We start from the raw sequence: 19,633 nt of genomic DNA, 5'->3' as shown, positions 1-19,633 counted from the left end.
ATTATTTCAATTATGAGTGTACAATGCAAATTTTTAATAGTGAGATGTTACTTCACTGTTTGTTAGGTTGAAAGTGAAAGGAAGGTGTCGCCAAAATATCCCTGCCCTCCTCAGAACTTTAAGCAGCCCCTTTAGAAATTATTTTTCCCCCTGCCCATGAACGTACCTGTAATAGTAGAGAAGGAAGAATTCAAGATGGTGATCAGTTCATTCAGAACACAGGATTCAAAATACGAGTGGCCTGGCTGCAAGTACAGATGAAACTATGCCTGTGAATTTTATAAAATGAGCACCCGCAGGTGTTACAGCCGTGAACATGGCGAAGCACTTGGGTGTGTTCAGGTATTTGGTGCATTTTATATTTTTTGAGTTATTTTATTCAGAGTTATCACATTTTTTGTTAAATATTTTTATAACAAGTCATATTCATATAATATAAGAAATTACATGACCTCATAGACTACATTAAATATTTATCTTAACAGCACTTTATATATCCTAAAGTTAAATATGCTTGTGGAGGCTCAATAGCTTTCAGCGACAACAGAGTCCAATGCAAGTGATGTCAGAATGCCATCGATGTGATGTGCTGCTGTTAGTCGGGGAGGGTTTTTGGATAACTGTACATCAAATTTCTTAAACATAACATTTTTAAAGAGAAGTTCCCAATGGAGTGTTAAAATCTCAGTTTGAGGTCTCAAGGTGAAATTGTTGGTAGCTTTAGAACAAGATGGAGAGGAGGACTGGAGCTTGCCTGAGAAATGGTCCTGCCAGACCCAGCGTGAGTTATGTTATGCAAGTTATACAATTTGGTGCGAGAGATGTACAATGGAAGTAAATGAGTCATATCTTGTTTTGTTTTTTTATTCCTTTAATTAAGCTTTCAACAACCTGCCAGGTGTCATCATCAGAGGAAAGTGATCCAAACACACCTTTGCACATGAAGGCCAAAAAGTTCTATATTGACTTCATCAGTCCATCGGACTTGTTTTCTAAAATGCTTCAGGCTTGTTTAGATGTCCATTTGCAAACATCACGCATTACAGGTTTTCTTCTGCTGCCTCTACCATGAAGGTCCTGTTTGTGGAGGTGTCACTGCACAGTAGAACAGTCACAACACCACTTCAGAGTCTGCTCAATCCTTCTGAGGGTCTTTTGCAGCCAGGCAGGGGTTTTTATTTGCCTTTCTAGCAAGCCAATGAGCTGTTCTTGCAGAAAGTTTTCTTGGTCTGTCAGATCGCGATTTGACCTCCACTGTTCTTGTTAACTGCTATTTCTTAACATTATGAACTGAGGAGACGCCGATTTGTAAATGATTTGTTTTTTTCTTGTCACCTTCTCCTGCTTGGTGAGCATCAATTCTTTTATTTTTCAGAGTGTTAGGCAGCTGCTTAGTGGAGCCCATGGCTTCTGATTGTTGGAATGGTTTGAGAATTTCTACAGCTTTGACATTTGCATCACCTGGGCCTTCCTAATGATGAGTGTGAACAAGCCATGGTCTTAATGAGTTATTGAAGGGCTGAGCCCACCTTTAGAAATGTTGTCTGAGACCTCAAATAGCTTAGCCTGCTCAATACACTACACTCATCTTCCATAAAATGCTGAAATGTGGCACCTTTAGCTTTATGCCTTTTGGTGATCAGTTCATCCTCTGCTCACTTCACTATTCACAGTAACAGACTTTTTAAGCAAGGGGGCCCAGACTTTTGCACGCCACTGTCCATGTTTATATGGTGCTGGTTGAATCTTTAACCTCTTTTGACAACAAATTTGAATGCATCAAACATCATATTGTGGGGCAAAATGATCTAAATTTCAATTGAATGAAATATCGCCCAGACCTCATCCCAAGGGGACTAACTCATTGTCCCCCTTCATGTTGCGTATGGCATTGAACCCACCAAACCTCAGATCCGATCAGTCCACTCTCGAAATTAACTGAGCCCTCCAATCTTCTCTCGTCTCTGATTGGTGGATGACCTGAGGCTGTAAGCTCAAGTGCCAGGCACACAGAGAACAGCAGCAGCACTTGGTGAACGAATCTCTGTAGGACATCCAAATCGCGTTTCGGCTTGATAAAGGTTCTTTCATTAACAAAAAATATCAATTGTAATTAAAATTGCGGCAGTAGAGAGTTGGACCCAAAAAATTATATACAGCTTCAGTGAGTGGCACCGAGAAAAACAGCCACAATTTCAGGAGCCGCTTTTATGTCCGGCTTCTCCAGGTGTCTGTGCCGCCCTCTGCCAGTCCCTAGTCACCTGAGGAGTGTGTCTCTCTCTGGTTCTGAGCCAGGGTGCTGCACAGACCGTTCCAGACAATCTTCTTCTTCTTCTTTCGGGTGCTCCCGTTCGGGGTTGCCACAGCGGATCATCCAAAATTGTTGTCCGCATATTAGATACATATTAATAGCTTCCATATTTACATCATGATTGCCCGCTACTGCTGTGCTATAATTTTTCCCATTTGTATTCACTGACTTTTTTTTCTTGATATTTCCGCTGTTTCCGCCACTGCTGATGCTACAAAATAAAAGGATTGTGGCAGGAATGGGTAGAAGTGAACGTAAAGCCACTATATTCGACAAACTGGCAGAATTCTGTGTTCACTGGGTGCAGTTTTGGTGTCCAGGCTACAAAAAGGACACGACAGCGCTAGAAAACGTCCACAGAATAATAACAGGCTGATTCCAGGGCTACAGGGGATGAATTAAGAGGAAAGATTAAATGAGCTGAGTCTTTACAGTTTAAACAAAAGATTAAGAGGTGACATTATTTGAATTGTTTATAATTATGAAGGAAATTAGTCCAGTGGATCGAGACGGTGACTTTAAAACGAGTTCATCAAGAATGCGGGGACACAATTGGAAACTCGTTAAGGGGAAATTTCACACAAACGTTAGGAAGTTTTTCTTCACACAGAGGACCACAGACACTTGGTAGACTTTAGGGACTTTCAAAAGTAGACTTGATGTGTGTGTGTGTGTGTGTGTGTGTGTTTTTTTTTATTAGAAGAATTAAGTGGATGGGTCGGGCGAGCTTTGTTGGGCTGAATGGCCTGTTCTCGTCTCGATTGTTCTCGCTAAGGTGCTACTCTGGCGCTGTGTGCCCTTCCATCTCAATACTACACGCAATTTTATTGAAGAGTCGCCTCATAAGAATTTACCTCGCACTTGGAGTACAACCGAGTTACAGTACATTTATATCGGTTCATTGAAATGATTTTTTTAAACGGACGGCAGTGAAACGTCCCCCACGGAGCTCAATGGGTAGGGGGAAACCTTATGCAAACCTCCCCTCTTCAATTTGGTGCCACGGCCTTTGTATGTCTAGTTTTCCAACCCCAGAAATGAATATTTGGACGTATAACTTCCAATTGTACGTATGCATTTTTATAATATTCCAATTTCTGTCAGTCAGTCATTATCCAACCCGTTATATCCTAACACAGGGTCACGGGGGTCTGCTGGAGCCAATCCCAGCCAACACAGGACGCAAGGCAGGAACAAATCCCAGGCAGGGCGCCAGGCCACTGCAGGGCACACACACACATGGGACAATTTCGGATCGCCAATGCACCTACCTGCATATCTTTGGACTGTGGGAGGAAACTGGAGCACCCAGAGGAAACCCACGCAGACACGGGGAGAACATGCAAACTCCACGCAGGGAGGACCCGGGAAGCGAACCCAGGTCTTCTAACTGCGAGGCAGCAGCGCCCTCCAATTTCTGTAAATTTGTATATTTTTTTTTATCCCAATAAATATGTTATGAATTCGTTTTTCATGCCGTCCATTTAGTACCCAAGTACCGATTTTTATTTTTTTTTTTTTGGTTAAAGAAGTCACCATTTTTTTGAACTCTGAACTAAGTGCTCATGCACTAAGCCGACCCTGTCACTCGCTGTCCCTGGAAGTTCGAATGGAGACCGTGAGGTTACAGCCGGCAGCAGGCATTCATCTGAATATGGAATGCCAGGTACTTTAGCAAGCAAGTTTCCTTCCCCATTCTGAAAAGCTAAATTTAAATATTATTTGGTGGTTTACCACATAAATAAACGCGGTTTCAAACCTTGTTCTGCTGGAAGGAGAGGGCTTGTCACTTGAACAAGTAACTTATGTAATTAGCCTGAACTCCAAAAATAGTAAAATATTTTTAATTTTTCTGGTACAAAATTTGTTCTGGGTTTCAATATGCATCATTGTGGACCATCCGTTAAAAAAGTCATGTGTGTGCACTACATGGAGGACGTACACAAACGATAGGCATATTTTATTATCCAAAGCAGGTTCAGATATTTGACTTGATAAACAATCAGGCTAATGAGGACACTCCGAGAGTGTCATATTGTTTAATGCTATTAAACTTTAATGAACTTACTGCATAGAAATCTCACATTGTCAATTTGTAAAGGCAGTGCTCTATGCTGTGATACGAACAACAGTTTGTGTTTAAAATAGAATAACTCGAAATAGTGTTAGTCCCAAAATATATGTAATCACAGTTTAATTTTTAAGCCTAAATTTTTAGAATCCATTAAATAATAAGGATGCTACCTGCCCTTAAACTTTTGTTCTGCACTCTATAACCTTCTGAATGTCTAAAATAGACAGAGCTCCACTCTGATGAGGGGGTGTTCGCTTTATATTGTGGCAAACCGGCACCCTTGGTTATCAAGAAAAACTTTTTTTAAATTTATTTTCTTACTCCTTTTCTTAATCCTCGTAGCGTTGTACATACAAGCAATCCAGACAAACACCACAACTAAGAGCAATGGTGAAATGAAGGCTACTTCCTTTCTGTCTCGAAAGGCGGCATTACTTCGTGGTATTAGGTAAACTCGCAGAAAAACAATCTTTACCAAAAGTTACAAAAGAAAATGAAACACAATAAATGAACGACATTGAAGAAATTATAATTAAAGCCAAGTTATAGGTGCAGCGCCGCAGAGCATCCTAGGATGTCAAAGCCTTCAGTCGCTACAGCATTGTGGTAGCCAGTCAGCATCGTCACTCTAGAGATGGGCGGGTTCTGGACAGGTGATTGACAGCAGGGTATTCACTAGTGTGCTGAGCTCTGCTTTCCAGGAACCTACATTATTTGTTGTAAGAGTTAAGCGCAATAACGAGCGCGTTTATTTCACAACAAATAATTTCCTGCAGTCATACAATCAAACTCATAAACGCCCAGAAAAAAAATAACAGTCACTTCGTAGACTATTCCACTCTCGCAGTGTTTCCGATCGTCGTCCAGTGTCTCGTGTCGTGTCCCTTTTCCTAGGCATTTAGTCAGCAAGGCGGGTAACATGCCGTGGAAGTCTCCACTTGCCTTCTCGGACTTTAAAGGTATAACAAGAAAGTTCCAGGGGTTCCTGGAATGCAAAGCTTAGCGCACCCGTGAATACCCTGCAGTCAATCACCTGCCCAGCCCGCTCTCCTCTCTAGTGTGACAGTGCTGTCTATTCCAATATTATACGTCAGTGGTAACGCCTACTTGCAGTATGTTAAGATCAGGGTTCAGGGAGGATTATCGGATTCAGGTCGAGTAAATTAGGTGACAAAAACCTGCAATCCAACTGGCTGTCCAAGCAGAGCTACTTAATCGTGGAGCTGTGACTTCAGGTTGTCATTACAAATGGTTACTGTTATATTCGATGTGGTACTCTTCAGGTTCAGTTTTAAAGTGGTGAAGCTAAGCCGAACACTTCACAGAACTCCGCAAGCTCATACCACCTCTGGATTTCCGTTTGTTTTGCTGGAACTTTGAATCTTCTTAACAAAGTTGGGAAAATTAATAGAATGAGTTAACAGGATGGGGCGGGGTAAGTAGGCCACTGCCAGATGCCCCACCAATCCTAATACCATGTCAAGCCTCTAACCAATCACACACGAGCGTCCAGGTGATTGGGCGGAGCAATGACGGGTGATTTTTTTTGCCATGTTTCTTTTATTATTCAGTATGCCGCTTAGCGTCGGAGTTGCTTTCGTCGAGTATCTGGAGGCGAGCAAGATGTGGAAGGTATAATGGGCACCTATTTCTATTGGAAATGAATGCTCAGGAAGAAAACAAGTCAATTTTGTCTTTGTAAAATCACCGATATTATATTTATTTTCCCCCATAATTCCTCCAGTTAAGATCTTAACCCCTATGGACAAATTAGCTATCTCTCTCTCTCTCTATATATCTCTATCACTATCTCTATCTCTATCTCTATCTCTATCTGGATGTCTTATGCGCAGAGACTTACAGATAAGACATTAAATGCATTTGTTCCAGTACATATAATGTTGATTCACAAGACGTTTAACTGTGGTCTTTTTGTAATTGAATCTTCTCAGTATGGAGAAGCCCGTCTTACTGGGCAAACACACAAACTATTGCACAATTTAAGGTGGAATGGAAAATCCGAATAAGTAGCCAACTTCTGTCTCGTCTTTCCCATTGAATTATAAGGTGTGTTTGGAGGACCTGTATAAAAAACTGGAGACCTAAGGGGAGGCGTGATTTTTAAAATAGTAAAGGAGTGAAGGTAATGTGCATATGCACCCATTTATGAGGAGAAGGGGGATGTTCAGAAGTGTGGAAACTACAGAAGGATAAATCTGATGTCTCATACAATTAAAATTTTGGAAAGGGTTACTGGGAGGAGCAATTTGGTTTTATGCTAGAGACAGGAACAACCGATGTAGTCTTTGCATTGAAACAGCTCATAGAGAAACACATAAGTTTGCATTATGGTGTCTATTGATTTGGCGAAGGTCTATGATAAAGTGCAATGTCAAGAGGTCTAGAGGTGCATGAGAGAAAAAGGAGGACCAGAGAACAGTGGACAGATTGGTATGTATGAGAGAGTGAGGACTCTATTTAAAAGCAGTGTTGGGGCCACAGACAACATCTCTGTTAGAGGAGGTCTGCTCCAGTGCTCTTCTTGAAGTCCTTTAATCTGGTTATGGGTGTGTTGACTCGTGGGATAAAAGATCACCCCCTCTGGTACTGCTTTGTGCTGGTGACACTGTTTTGTGTAGCACCAGAAAAGCGGATGTGGTGAGGAAGCTGGAAAAATGTAAAAGGGAGTTGGGAGATAAATAGGAAGAAGACTGAATATCTCAGGTTTAAAGATGATCAGGATTAAGAAGTTAGCCTGCAGGGAGAGCCGCTCAAAGAGTAGATACATTTAAATATCTAGGATCAGTGGTAGTCCAAGATGGAACATTAGATACATAGTGCAGTTTAGGTGGAGCAACTGGAAGAAGGTATCAGGAGTATTGTGTGATAGAAGAAATAAGGGGAAGGTTAAAGGTGAGGTTTTTAAGACAGTGGTAAGACCAGCAATGATGTGTGGAGCTGAGACATGAGCAGTAAAGGGAGCACAGGAAAGGTTAGGTGTGTGAGAAATGAGAATGTTGAGATGGATGTGTGGAGCTACCAAAGCAGGACAGAATAAGAAATAAGACAATCAGAGAATCAAGATAGTGGGAGAAATATCTAAGAAAGTACAGGAAAGGAGGTTGAGGTGATATGGACATGTGAGGAGTAGAGACAATGAATATGTGGGCAAAAGAGTGATGGGCATGGAAGACCAGAGAAAGAAAAAGTGAGGGAGGCCAAAGCAAAGGTGGATGGATTTAGTAAAAGATCATCAAAAGCAGGGGTGTCCAACTCTGGTCCTGGTGGGCCACAGTGGCTGCAGGTTTTCATTCTAACTCTTTTCCTAATCAGTGATCCATTTTCTCTGCTAATTAACTCCTTCTCCCTTCATTTTCATAGCCCTATTTTTAAGGATTCAGCCCTCTGAATTGATTTGTTTCTTCATTAAATGACAGCCAAACAGAAATGAGATGTGAAACGAGCCAACAGACGACCAGCTAGATCGGAAGTCAAACTCCAGCCAGTTTCACTCCAACCAGTTTCTTAATGAGAAGTCAATTCTTGCTGTTAATTAAAGTCAATATTGAATATCATGACCTGTTGTTGCTCTTGTCCTGCCACAGCAGACCGCTGATTTTTCTGTATTTTCTAAGACCACCGTCAAGATGTTTTGGTGACCTGAGAAGATCAACCTTACTAAGACCTTCACCTTTGTTTATTTTCAGGTGAGCTGGTCATGTTTAGTGTCTCATTATTGTTTGGCTGCTCATTAAGAAAAAAGAAACAACAAAGGGGTCTGTGTCACATTAATTAAAACTAAGTCAAAACAAGTGAATCAGCAGCAAAAACGGCTCACTAATTATGAAGATGGTTAGAATGAAAACCTGCAACCCCTGTGGACCACCAGGACCGGAGTTGGACATCCCTGATGTAAAGGAAAAGGGTCTGACAGGTGAGGTAGTGGAGGACCAAGATGTTTGGAGAAGGTTTATCAAGAACATCAACCCCACAAAGAAGTGGGAAATGGTGACAAGGAAGAAGTTTGTTTTGGTGTCATCCCAAATATGTTAGTGTAAACAGTGTCTATAAAGTATATAAATGGTGGTGTCCTCAATGATAAATGTAAATTTGCCTTACCATGCTCCTGACTACTACTATAATTCCACTAAGATTGTCAAAGAAAATGAATAAGCAAATCTTAAACCAGTGTTTCTTTAAGTAACCTTATGAGAAGGATTTAGGAGTCATAGTGGACTCTAAGGTATCGACTTCCCGACAGTGTTCAGAAGCCATTAAGAAGGCTAACAGAATGTCAGGTTATATAGCACCTTGATGTGTGGAGTACAAGTCACAGGAGGATCTGCTCAAGCTTTATAACACACTGGTGAGGCCTCATCTGGAGTATTGTGTGCAGTTTTGATCTCCAGGCTACAAAAAGGACACAGCAGCACAAGCAAAGGTCCAGAGAAGAGTGACTAGGCTGATTCCTTGGCTACAGGGGTTGAATTATGAGGAAAGATTAAAAGAACTGAGCCTATACAGTTTAAGCAAAAGAAGATTAAGAGGTGACATGATTGAAGTGTTTAAAATTATGAAGTGAAATAGTACAGTGAATAGAGACTGTTATTTTAAAATGAGTTCATCAAGAACACGGGGACACAGTTAGAAACTTGTTAATGGTAAATTTCGCACAAACATTAGGAAGTTTTTCTTTACACAAAGAACGATAGACACTTGGAATAAGCTACCAAGTAGTGTGGTAGACAGTAAGACATTGGGAACTTTCAAAACTCGACTTGATGTTTTTTTGGAAGAAATAAGTAGATAGGACTGGCGAGCTTTGTTGGGCTGAATGGCCCGTTCTCGTCTAGAGTGTTCTAAAGTAACAGGTCATGTGTGTGAAGTCAGAACCTGTTTTGCACTAAGTCGAGAATTGCAATAGTACTGAATGAGAAAGGACTGCAGAAGAGTTTCTGGAAAGCTTTGTAATGGGTCACCACTTGTAATTGGGAAAACAATCAGCCCGAACAACAAAGTTGGCGATTGTGCAAGGCGACAGGTCGACACTCGGTGGTAGAGATTCCCTGAATGACTCTTCAATGCTGTTGTGGGTTGTGATAGAACCATTGACTTAAACTAATACATAACACATAATCTAATAGTTGGTCATAAATTTTAATTAATACAGTATGTCTTATGTTGGTATTTTAGTTTCACTCTTTTTATCACTAGAGAAATTCAATAAATGCATCTTACGTTAAAGGAATAACATGAAGCTAATCGAGTGGCCTGCTATCCGCTCATTTACCAAACTCTGTGAGGTGGTCCTCCTCAAGCTCATTGAACGTTCACTCAAGACTTCCTAACTTGATATGAACCTGTAGAGTGATTTCTCTCCACCTTGGCTGTTGCAGGTCTATTAAAAGAAAGCAAAACATTTTTAGTGCTCGATGGTGCAGTTTTGATGGAATTTCAATTTTGTTCTTTCAGCAGCAAAGAAGCAGCAGCTGTCAATTATTGTAGCACCAAGATGGATGTGAAAGAGGAGATGTGTGAGGCTGACACAAATACTATGGAGATAAGGACTGTAAATATTAAGGATGAGGAGGACTGTGAGGGGGTGTCTGTCCATCCTAACAAGGAGAGTGTCCGCATTAAGGTTGAGGATTATGAACTGGTAACTGTGGACACTAACGAAGAGGCTGAGGAGACGTCTGTCAGCATTGAGACTTACAGACAAAAACATAGGGAGTATACTGAGCTCAAGGTGACGTCTGACTCTAAATTAAAGTGTGGCAAAAAGAGGACTGGAGAAACTTCATCTGTTAGAACTCGGGAAGATCAGCCATCACCTACACGGCAGTCTGGAGTCAGTAAGTGTGAATTAAAAATACATGTGTAGGTTTTAAGGTTGAGACCATGGGCCTAAATAATAGAATTTATTTATTTATTTTAATTATAAAAGTTTAATCTAATCTAAGAGGTCCATCTTGTCAGTGTTATGCAAAATAATGTTTAATCTTGAAAGGGGGAGGGGCGGGGGCAGTTTTACTGACCTTGTTAAGTAAATTATTGACATAGCAAGCATATTATAAACTGTTTTGGGGCAGTGTGAGAGCTTGTTAGTGTTTTTCACAGTAACACCAGAAATTCTGGGGGCCTGGGATTAAGTTTATATATAATATAAATAAAACTCAATCCCAGGCCCCCAGAATCTCTGGTGTTACTGTGTGGCTTGGTCTGTTGGCCAGGTTTTTCGGGTGAATTCATGGTGGCATTTTCTCATCTTCCCTTGTCGGAACAAAGACCCCTGACGTGCGATTTTGCGCTGCTCATTTTAAGCTTCTCCCAAAACACTTGCGTGTGACTATTTTTTATATATAATATATATATAATATACTGTATATAATATCTCAGATTCTGATTCAGACCTAAGAATATGTACCTGTATACATATTTTATATATATATATATATATATTCTTAGGTCTGAATGACAATCTGATTATTTGGGTGGTTACCTACTACCAGGTAATGCTTGTAGTTCAGATTCTGATTCAGACCTACGAATGTAACAATCCAATCTTCACCCTGTCAAATATACAAACCGGACACTGTGGTGCAACATCAGAGGCTTCGCCTCAGGTGCTGATGTCTGTGGCTCGATCTCCGTAAGGGGATGCAAAAGTGCATACATCTGATGAGCCCCAATAAGGGCAAAACACATGTCATGTACTCTTTGTATTATTTGGCAGATACTGTATCACATAGATAGATCTATATATATCTATATAAGATCTATATATATATATATATATATATATGAATATATGATAGATATCTATAGTTAGATAGATATATATCTATTTAGAGGAAAATGATTAAACATACAGGAATCAAAGGCAATATATAGCAACTAAGGGGTGGGGCTGGGGGGTTTTAAGGGGGGAGTGAATTAATAAGTTGGTGTTCTGAAGGTGTTGGTCATGAAGTCTTTATTTACTATTTGGTTGTTCTTCTTTTTAAGCCTGGATATTCTGGGTTCAACTCCAAGTGTCTGTTAATGGTGTTTTCATTAGAGAGCCATGGTTCCGCCACCTCTCTGGCACTTTTAGTGTTGGCCCTAAATTTAACTTTCCCAGTGTCCCAGTTAAACATGTGTCTGGTGGAACTTGTATGTGTGTAAATCAGAGACCGTGGGTCTTTCCTTCTGACGGCATTGTAATGTTCCTGTATACGTGTTACGAGTCTTTTAGATGTCTGTCCCACGTATGCTGCTGGGCAGACATTGTAGGGAATGTTGTAAACTACTTTTTTTGTCTCTATGGTTGACTTTTTGCTTTTGGCATTGAAAAGGACAGTCCACAAAGTGTCTGCTGGTTTGTGTGCTATCTTGATCCCAGATCACAACAGGACGCGTGCTATACTTTCTGACACACCACATTTATTCATATAGATACATACATACAGTGGATTCACACCCACTTCATTTTCTGCACACTTTGCGTTGTAGATTTAAGTTTGCCATGTTTGCCCGTCAATCTGCACTCAATAAACCATAAAGTGTTTTCAGAAAGGTTTGCAGATTTATTAAAAATTAAAAAAAAAAAAAAAAAAAAGAACTCTTTCATAGAAGTATTTAGACCACTAATTCAGTACTTTGTAGAAGCCAATTTCCAATCTGGAGTCTTCCTGGCTAAGTCTTTGCAGAACTGGACTATGCCATTCTTCTTGGTAGATTCTCTTAACCTCTGATAGACTGGATGGGAAGCATCTGTGAACTGCCATTTTCAGGTCCATCTGTAGATGTTCTATGGGGTTTAGCCTGAGCTTTGGCAGGACCACTCAAGAACAGTACCAGGCTTGTCCTGAAGCCACTCTAATATTGTCTTAGCTGTATACTTCATGTCATTTTCACACTGAGAGATGAACCTTTCACCCAGGCTTTAGGTTACATGCATTCCCGTCCCTGCCACTGACAAGCACCTACATAGCATGATGCTGCCACCACCACCATGCTTCATCATAAGGATGATATTTAGGCAGATGATGAGCAGTGCCTGGTCTTTGCCAGACAAACTGCTCGGAGTGCTGCCCATAGAGTTCCATTTTTGTTACATCAGACCAGAGAATCTTTTTCCTCATGCGTTCAGAGTCCTTGAAACCCTATCATACTCCTTTTATTCAACACTGACTTCCTTCTAGACACTTAACTAGAAACACCTGTTTGATGGAGTACTGCTGAGATGCTCATCCTTCCAACAGGTTCTACCATCTCAATAGAGGACTCCTGAATCTCTGTTAGGGTGACCATTGGGTTCGGGGTCACCTGCCTGACCAAGGCTCTTCTTGCTCAGTTACAGTTTTGACAGATGGCCAAATCTAGGAAGTGTCCTAGTGGTTCCAAACTTCTTCCATTTCACATTTGGTGAGGCCACTTTGCTAGTGAGAACACTCCATGCTTTAGAAATTAATTTATTCCCTTGATCTGTGCTTCACAACAACTTGATTGCTGAGGTCTTCAGTGAGCTCCTTGGACTTCATCGCTTGGTTTTTGTCCTGACATGCAGTGCAAAATGTGGGATCTTCTATAAATAGGATCATGTGTTTCTTTCTAAGTGCGGTCCAATTAATTCAGTTTTTCCCACAGCTGGAAGACAATCAAGTTCTAGACATATCTCAAGGAGAATTTAAGCAGACATGACACACCTGAGCAAAATTCGGAGTCCCACAGCAAAAGTTAAAGTTACTTGTTGACAAGCTTGTTATAGTAAATTCAAGAATGGAATCTTCACTGTGTCAAACTGATAAAAGTAGGTTTTATTTTTAATTTGTTTCTTGCTTACTCATATTATTGTTTCTGCTTCCAAATGCAGCACTGAAAGACACGTCTTCATGTCCCACCTTCCTGTTTGCATTGCTTTTCAAACACGAATGCACCCACACAAAATCAAATTTTCCTTCTGCATGCACATTTTTGTTTTTAAATGTGTTTTCCACAAATCTTTAGGACACCGGTAAAACACATTTTGTGAAATCCCATACCAGACTAAAATGAGAAATTCCTCCAGTATATTGGATCCACAAGTATTTAGACCATTCCTACTTGCTCATGTTAGTCATTCCTGAAGAATCGACTCAAATGAATCCGAGCAGATTCCTATATTGTCTGTAATCTCATGCACTCTTTGGTTCTCCGTTGTGATTTTAGTCATACGTGGAAACATTTTCTACTGATTTTGCTGTGAAAATCCGTCACGCATTTAAGTCATCTTTGACGACTGTCCTGTCACATTAGAATTTTGCAGCCAATTTGACTGTAGTATTTGAAGGCAGTGATACAATGATATTTGATTCTGTCTCTCTCTCTTTTTTTTTCTTCTAGTCATGAAACAAGACACGTACTATAAAGAGAAAATGCTATGAACGTATCATTTATATGTTGATGGAAACTGAAGCAATTCTTTGGCTTTCTTTTTCCATTTACAAAATTATCATTTTAGAATGGCCCTTTTAGATCTTAGCTCAAAACCTTTTGGTCACTTCTTATAAATCAAGGCAAGAATGGCTGTGTACCTGCCTGGCATGGCTTGTATTTTTCAGCTAGGTAACCCGGTGATGCTCTATCTCCAAATTTAAGTGACTATCATGTTGCTAGAGACTGTATCACATTAAATTATGCTGATTGTGGCCTAATAAACACAAGAGTAATGCATTGTCATGTTCAAATTTTTATATTACAGTAATCCCTCTTGTATCACGGGGGTTGCATTCCAGACCCCCCCCCCACGAAAGGTGAAAATCCGCGAAGTAGAAACCAAATGTTTATATGGTTATTTTTATATTGTCATGCTTGGGTCACAGATTTGCACAGAAACACAGGAGGTTGTAGAGAGACAGGAACTTTATGCAAACACTGCACACAAACATTTGTCTCTTTTTCAAAAGTTTAAATGTACTCCATGACAAGACAGAGATGACAGTTCCGTCTCACAATTAAAAGAATGCAAACATATCTTCCTCTTCAAAGGAGTCGGGAGCAGAGAATGTCAGAGAGAGAGAGAGAAAAAAGCAAACAAAAATCAATAGGGCTGTTTGGCTTTTAAGTATGCGAAGCACCGCCGGACAAAGCAGCTGCAAGGATGTACAATGTAAAGGTTGTCTTTCAGCATTTTTTAGAGGAGCGTCCGTATCCTCTAGGCCAGTGTGCAAACAGCCCCCCTGCTCACACCCCCTCCATCAGGAGCAGAGAATGTCAGAGTGAGAGAGACAGAGAAAAACAAACAATCAAAAATCAATACGTGCCCTTCGAGCTTTTAAGTATGCAAAGCACCGTGCGGGAAGCATGTTACTTGACAAAGCAGCTGCACAGAAGGGAGCAACGTGAAGGTAATCTTTCAGCATTTTTAGACGAGCGTCCATATCGTCTAGGGGTGCAAACAGCCCCCCTGCTCACACCTCCTCCGTCAGGAGCAGAGAATGTCAGAGCAAGAGAGAGAGAGAGTGAGAGAGAGAAAAGCAAACAATCAAAAATCAATACGTGCTGTTTGATCTTTTAAGTATGCGAAGAATATCACTTGACAAAGCAGCCATATGTAAGCCCAGCAAGGAAGAGAGCAATGTGAAGGTAATCTTTCAGCATTTTTTGAGGAGCGGCTGTATCCTCTAGGGGTGCGAACAGCCCCCGTGCTCACAATATATTTGAGGAGTTTTATTTAATACGTAATATGCGCTGTGGTTGGGTAGCTTCTCAGCCATCTGCCAATAGCGTCCCTTGTATGAAATCAACTGGGCAAACCAACTGAGGAAGCATGTACCAGAAATCAAAAGACCCATTGTCCGCAGAAATCCGCAAACCAGCAAAAAATCCGCAATATATATTTAAATATGCTTACATATAAAATCCGCGATAGAGTGAAGCCGCGAAAGTCAAAGTGCGATATAGCGAAGGATTACTGTAGAACATTAGAACACTCTAGACGAGAACAGGCCATTCAGCCCAACAAAGCTCGCCAGTCCTGTCCTCTTATTCATTTACATTTATGGATTTGGTGCAATCCAAAATTTATTGATGCCCAACAAAGCTCTGTTACAGTTATTATTGAGAATCTCTTGAGAACCCCTTGAATTTCTGTGGTTGACATGAATGAAGAATATTGACAGTTAAATAATCTGATAGGTGAATAACTTCATTCAATTCTTAGATGATGGTGGTTTGTACTAATGTTGGCATGTTGTTTTGACTTGAGTTTATGCTAACAAGCTACTCTATGCTACATGATTTCTACTCTTTGCATGTCTTTAAACCCTTTGTGTTTGTTTAACATTGTGCATTTTCTGTTTCTGCAGATTTGCAAGAAATTGGAACCTTCTCCTTATCTTCATTTCCTCAGATATCTCTACAGTGCAGGTCACAACAGCCACAGCAACATGAAAATATGAAGACTTTGATATCTGAATCTGAGATTTTGATTCCAGTCTCTTTGTGTTCCCTGCCTGTTGTGAAAATGACAAAGACAGATAAAAGGAGGACTCGGCGACAGATGTGCAGTACAAATTCATCTACTTTATCTATTTTACAAGAGCAAAGGAAAGGGTTAAAACAGAAGTCTAAATACACTAATGAGAAGGGCAGCCCTACAAGAAAGAAGCCACATTGCTGTTCTGAATGTGGCAGACACTTCTATGACCGTAGCAGTCTTCAGATTCACACAAGAATTCACACTGGAGTGAAGCCATATTATTGTACTGAATGTGGCAAACGATTCACCACTAATGGCAGTCTTCACGTCCACACAAGAATTCACACTGGGGAAAAGCCATATTGTTGTACTGACTGTGGTAAACAATTCTCTACAAATGGTAATCTTCAGAAACACACCAGAATTCACACTGGAGAGAAGCCATATTGCTGTTCTGAATGTGGTAAGCGATTTTTACAAAGTAACCAACTTCAGACTCACAAAAGAATTCACACAGGAGAGAAGCCATATTGCTGTTCAGAATGTGGCAAGCAATTCTCTATGGCTGCTAATTTTCAGTTTCATAGAAGAATACACACTAGAGAGAAGCCATATATCTGTTGTGAATGTGGGAAGCAATTCATTAGCAGTAGTAGTCTGCAGACCCACAAAAGAATTCACACTGGAGAAAAGCCGTATTGCTGTTCTGAATGTGGAAAGAAATTCTCCCAGTTAGGCAATCTTCAAAAACACACAAGAATTCACACTGGGCACAGGCCATATTGCTGTTCAGAATGTGGAAAACAATTCACCAACAGTAGCCATCTTCAGAGACACACAAGAATTCATACTGGAGAGAAGCCATATTGCTGTTCAGAATGTGGAAAACAATTCACCACGAATGGTAATCTTAAGCAACATGCAAAGGTTCATACTAGAATGACTAGTGAAAAGGATTAATAAAAACAGAACTAATAAAAAAGAAACTTCCAGATGCATCTTAACATCCTACAAATGAATGTAACTCCATACAAACTGCAAAAGGAAGCCTATTCGAAATTTAAGAGAATAAGAGCTACAGCAGTACAACTGAACTGTCATGAATAAAGAGCAAAGTTCATCCTTGTCTTCATAGTATGCACACCACAAATTTTAAAGAAATTAGCACAGAGATAAGTAATGATCTACAGGCCTAATCAGAAATTTCCGGACCAATCTTGACACCCTACCAATTAGCATAACGCTGTATGAACTGAAAAAGAAAGTGTTTTTGGAAGCAAACCAAGTGTTCCTCTGTGAATGTATGGGGATAACAGTTACTGCAACACAACAGACATGTCATATGACTGAAGTGTGAGGTTCAATCTTGCTTTGATAATAAGCACACCAAGACATTCTGAAGAGATTAACTCTGAGAGAAGCCAAACCACTGTTCTGAATATGGCAAATGATCTGTTGATAATGGTGGCCATCGGAAACACATAAGAGAATTCAAACTCTGTCTCTGTGTCTGACACAGCCTGGATCTTTGAAGTATCATTCTCAAGTGATCTCTCAGTGAAAGGACAGACAATGATGATAATGATAATAATAATACATTTTATTTGTAAAACACCTTTCCCATGCTCAAGATAAAATAATTGAATACCAAGAAAATGATCAGGAAATAAACCACATGTGGAACAAAACCACTGAAGTTACGCCAGTGATGCCGGAATATATAGGAAAAGAAACAGTAATTTCCAGCCCACTTTGCCATCCTACTGATCACTTTATCTTCATACAAGCTACAACAAAGCATTATTGAAAAAAATAAAGGTGCTAGGCACTCAGTTAAGCTTTGGCAGTCAGTTTAAGAGGTTAACAATAATGGTGGTACAAAGTCACATCATAACTAAAGAGTGTGGCTCACACAAAACAAGCCATTCATAAGGAATTCAAAAAGGAGAAAAGCCATATTCTTGTTCTGAATGTGGAAAACGCTTCCTGCATGACAGCCATCTTCATACTCACAGGGGAAATCACACTAGAGAAAAGCTGCACTGCTGTTCTGAATGTTGCATACAATTCTTCACCATTGTACAAATAGTTTTATCACAGGCACACATTCTATTTTTATCTAGTTTTTGTTCTTTTTTAAATACTGTTTTGTATATTTTGGGATTGAGCGGTTTTCTGTTTATTATTATTTTGTGTATTAGTTATTTCACATTGTTCATTACTGATGATGCAAGATGCTATGCTTCATTCTTAGTGTACATTGACTCTATGGGGTCCAGAAACTGCGGGACCACCCTTTCCTTTTATATTAGGCCGAGATGCTTCAGTCCATCACTGAGGCATTGGTGTAAACACTTCTCTGTTGTTCTGTTACTTTGGCTTTCCTTCAGGTCTGTTTTTTTTGTTTGTCCTCTGTGGATTTTCCCTTTGTTAGGTTATTTTTCTTATTCATTTTGGTGTGTTGGACTTTAGAACTAATTCTATATTAATTGTCTTGGTAATATTGAAGATTTTTTTACTCTGTATTACCATGGTAAACCTTTAGAATTTTTAACATAATAAAACATACTCAACTCTACCTAATCTAATGTAGAGTCATTTTAGGTGCATTCTCATATAATGCACAGAGCACCTATTGCAAAAGCCCATGTCTGTCTGTCTGTTTGTCATTTTACATGAAACAAGTCATATTTTGTGGAAATGTGAAACACTTATTCTTAAGTTAAATTTGTCAAGAGAGTTCAGTTTTCCTTGCAATATCTTGAAGAGATCACACTGTACAAAGTTTTAAATTTTTCAGAATTTCCCATTGAAAATGATGGCAAATTTGCAGACTCATCTCTCTTAAAATGCAGAAATATTCTGTGGGATTTCAGCTAGGAATGAGTTTACAGTTTCAGTTTTACCATGAGAGTGGTTGCTTGGACTTGTAGATTTTGTATACTTTTACTCATCTGACAGTCAGACACCAAAGCAACCAGACAGACCTTGAGCGTGTGGGCAAACAGTTCACACAGCAGCACCACTGCTGCTTTAGGTGAGTGAACTATCCATCCATCCATTATCCAACCCGCTATATCCTAACCACAGGGGTCTGCTGGAGCCAATCCCAGCCAACAAAGGGCACAAGGCAGGAAACAAACTCCGGGCAGGGCGCCAGCCCACCGCATTTGAGTGAACAAATAAAGTACAAAAAAGGTCACTTCTCTAGAAATAAATGGAAGGGGAGAGCAATTATGTAACCATACATAAGACTAAACTGACAGAACTAACGTGATCTGCAGAGTGTTGTAAAAAAAACAATGTTAATAACTTGTAGCTAAATGGAGTTTGAACTAATTAATAACACAGGAAATGTGCAGCTGCCCAAACTGACAGAAACTGAGGACAGGTCTTAAAATGGACAGTGGCATCGGGAGGTGAGGGGCCGCAGTGGTTTAAGCCCCTGATTTCTGCTGGCCAGCCCCCCCTCAAATGATATACATGAACAATTGCAACAAGCCCCTGATCTTCTTGCCTAGTGTGAACCATTCATATTGTACAATAAATCTGTTCCTCACGGTGGCGCGGTGGGTAGCGCTGCTGCCTCGCAGTTGGGAGTTCTGGGGACCTGCGTTCGATTCCCGGGTCCTCCCTGTGTGGAGTTTGTATGTTCTCCCCGTGTCTGCGTGGGTTTCCTCCGGGCGCTCCGGTTTCCTCCCACAGTCCAAAGACATACAGGTTAGGTGGATTGGCGATTCTAAATTGGCCCCAGTGTGTGCTTGGTGTGTGGGTGTGTTTGTGTGTGTCCTGCGGTGGGTTGGCA

General features: G+C 40.3%; 1 protein-coding gene across 1 annotated transcript in view; it reads left to right on the top strand.

The window, feature by feature from the left end:
• Window positions 1-17,545, top strand: part of LOC114665650 (zinc finger protein 665-like) — a 44,482-nt gene extending 26,937 nt beyond the window's left edge. The window contains exons 4-6 of the mRNA XM_051935821.1: window positions 5,957-6,017; window positions 9,858-10,240; window positions 15,716-17,545. Of these exons, the coding sequence (XP_051791781.1) occupies window positions 5,957-6,017; window positions 9,858-10,240; window positions 15,716-16,788 (1,517 nt within the window). The 3' untranslated portion in view covers window positions 16,789-17,545. The remainder of the gene's footprint in view (window positions 1-5,956; window positions 6,018-9,857; window positions 10,241-15,715) is intronic.
• The last annotated feature ends 2,088 nt before the right edge of the window (window positions 17,546-19,633 follow it).

The sequence above is a fragment of the Erpetoichthys calabaricus genome, chromosome 1, assembly GCF_900747795.2.
Source record: "Erpetoichthys calabaricus chromosome 1, fErpCal1.3, whole genome shotgun sequence".
Classification (NCBI taxonomy): Eukaryota; Metazoa; Chordata; class Cladistia; order Polypteriformes; family Polypteridae; genus Erpetoichthys; species Erpetoichthys calabaricus.
The sequence above is the reverse complement of the archived record's forward strand: the minus strand, read 5'-3'. Positions and strand labels throughout refer to the sequence as shown.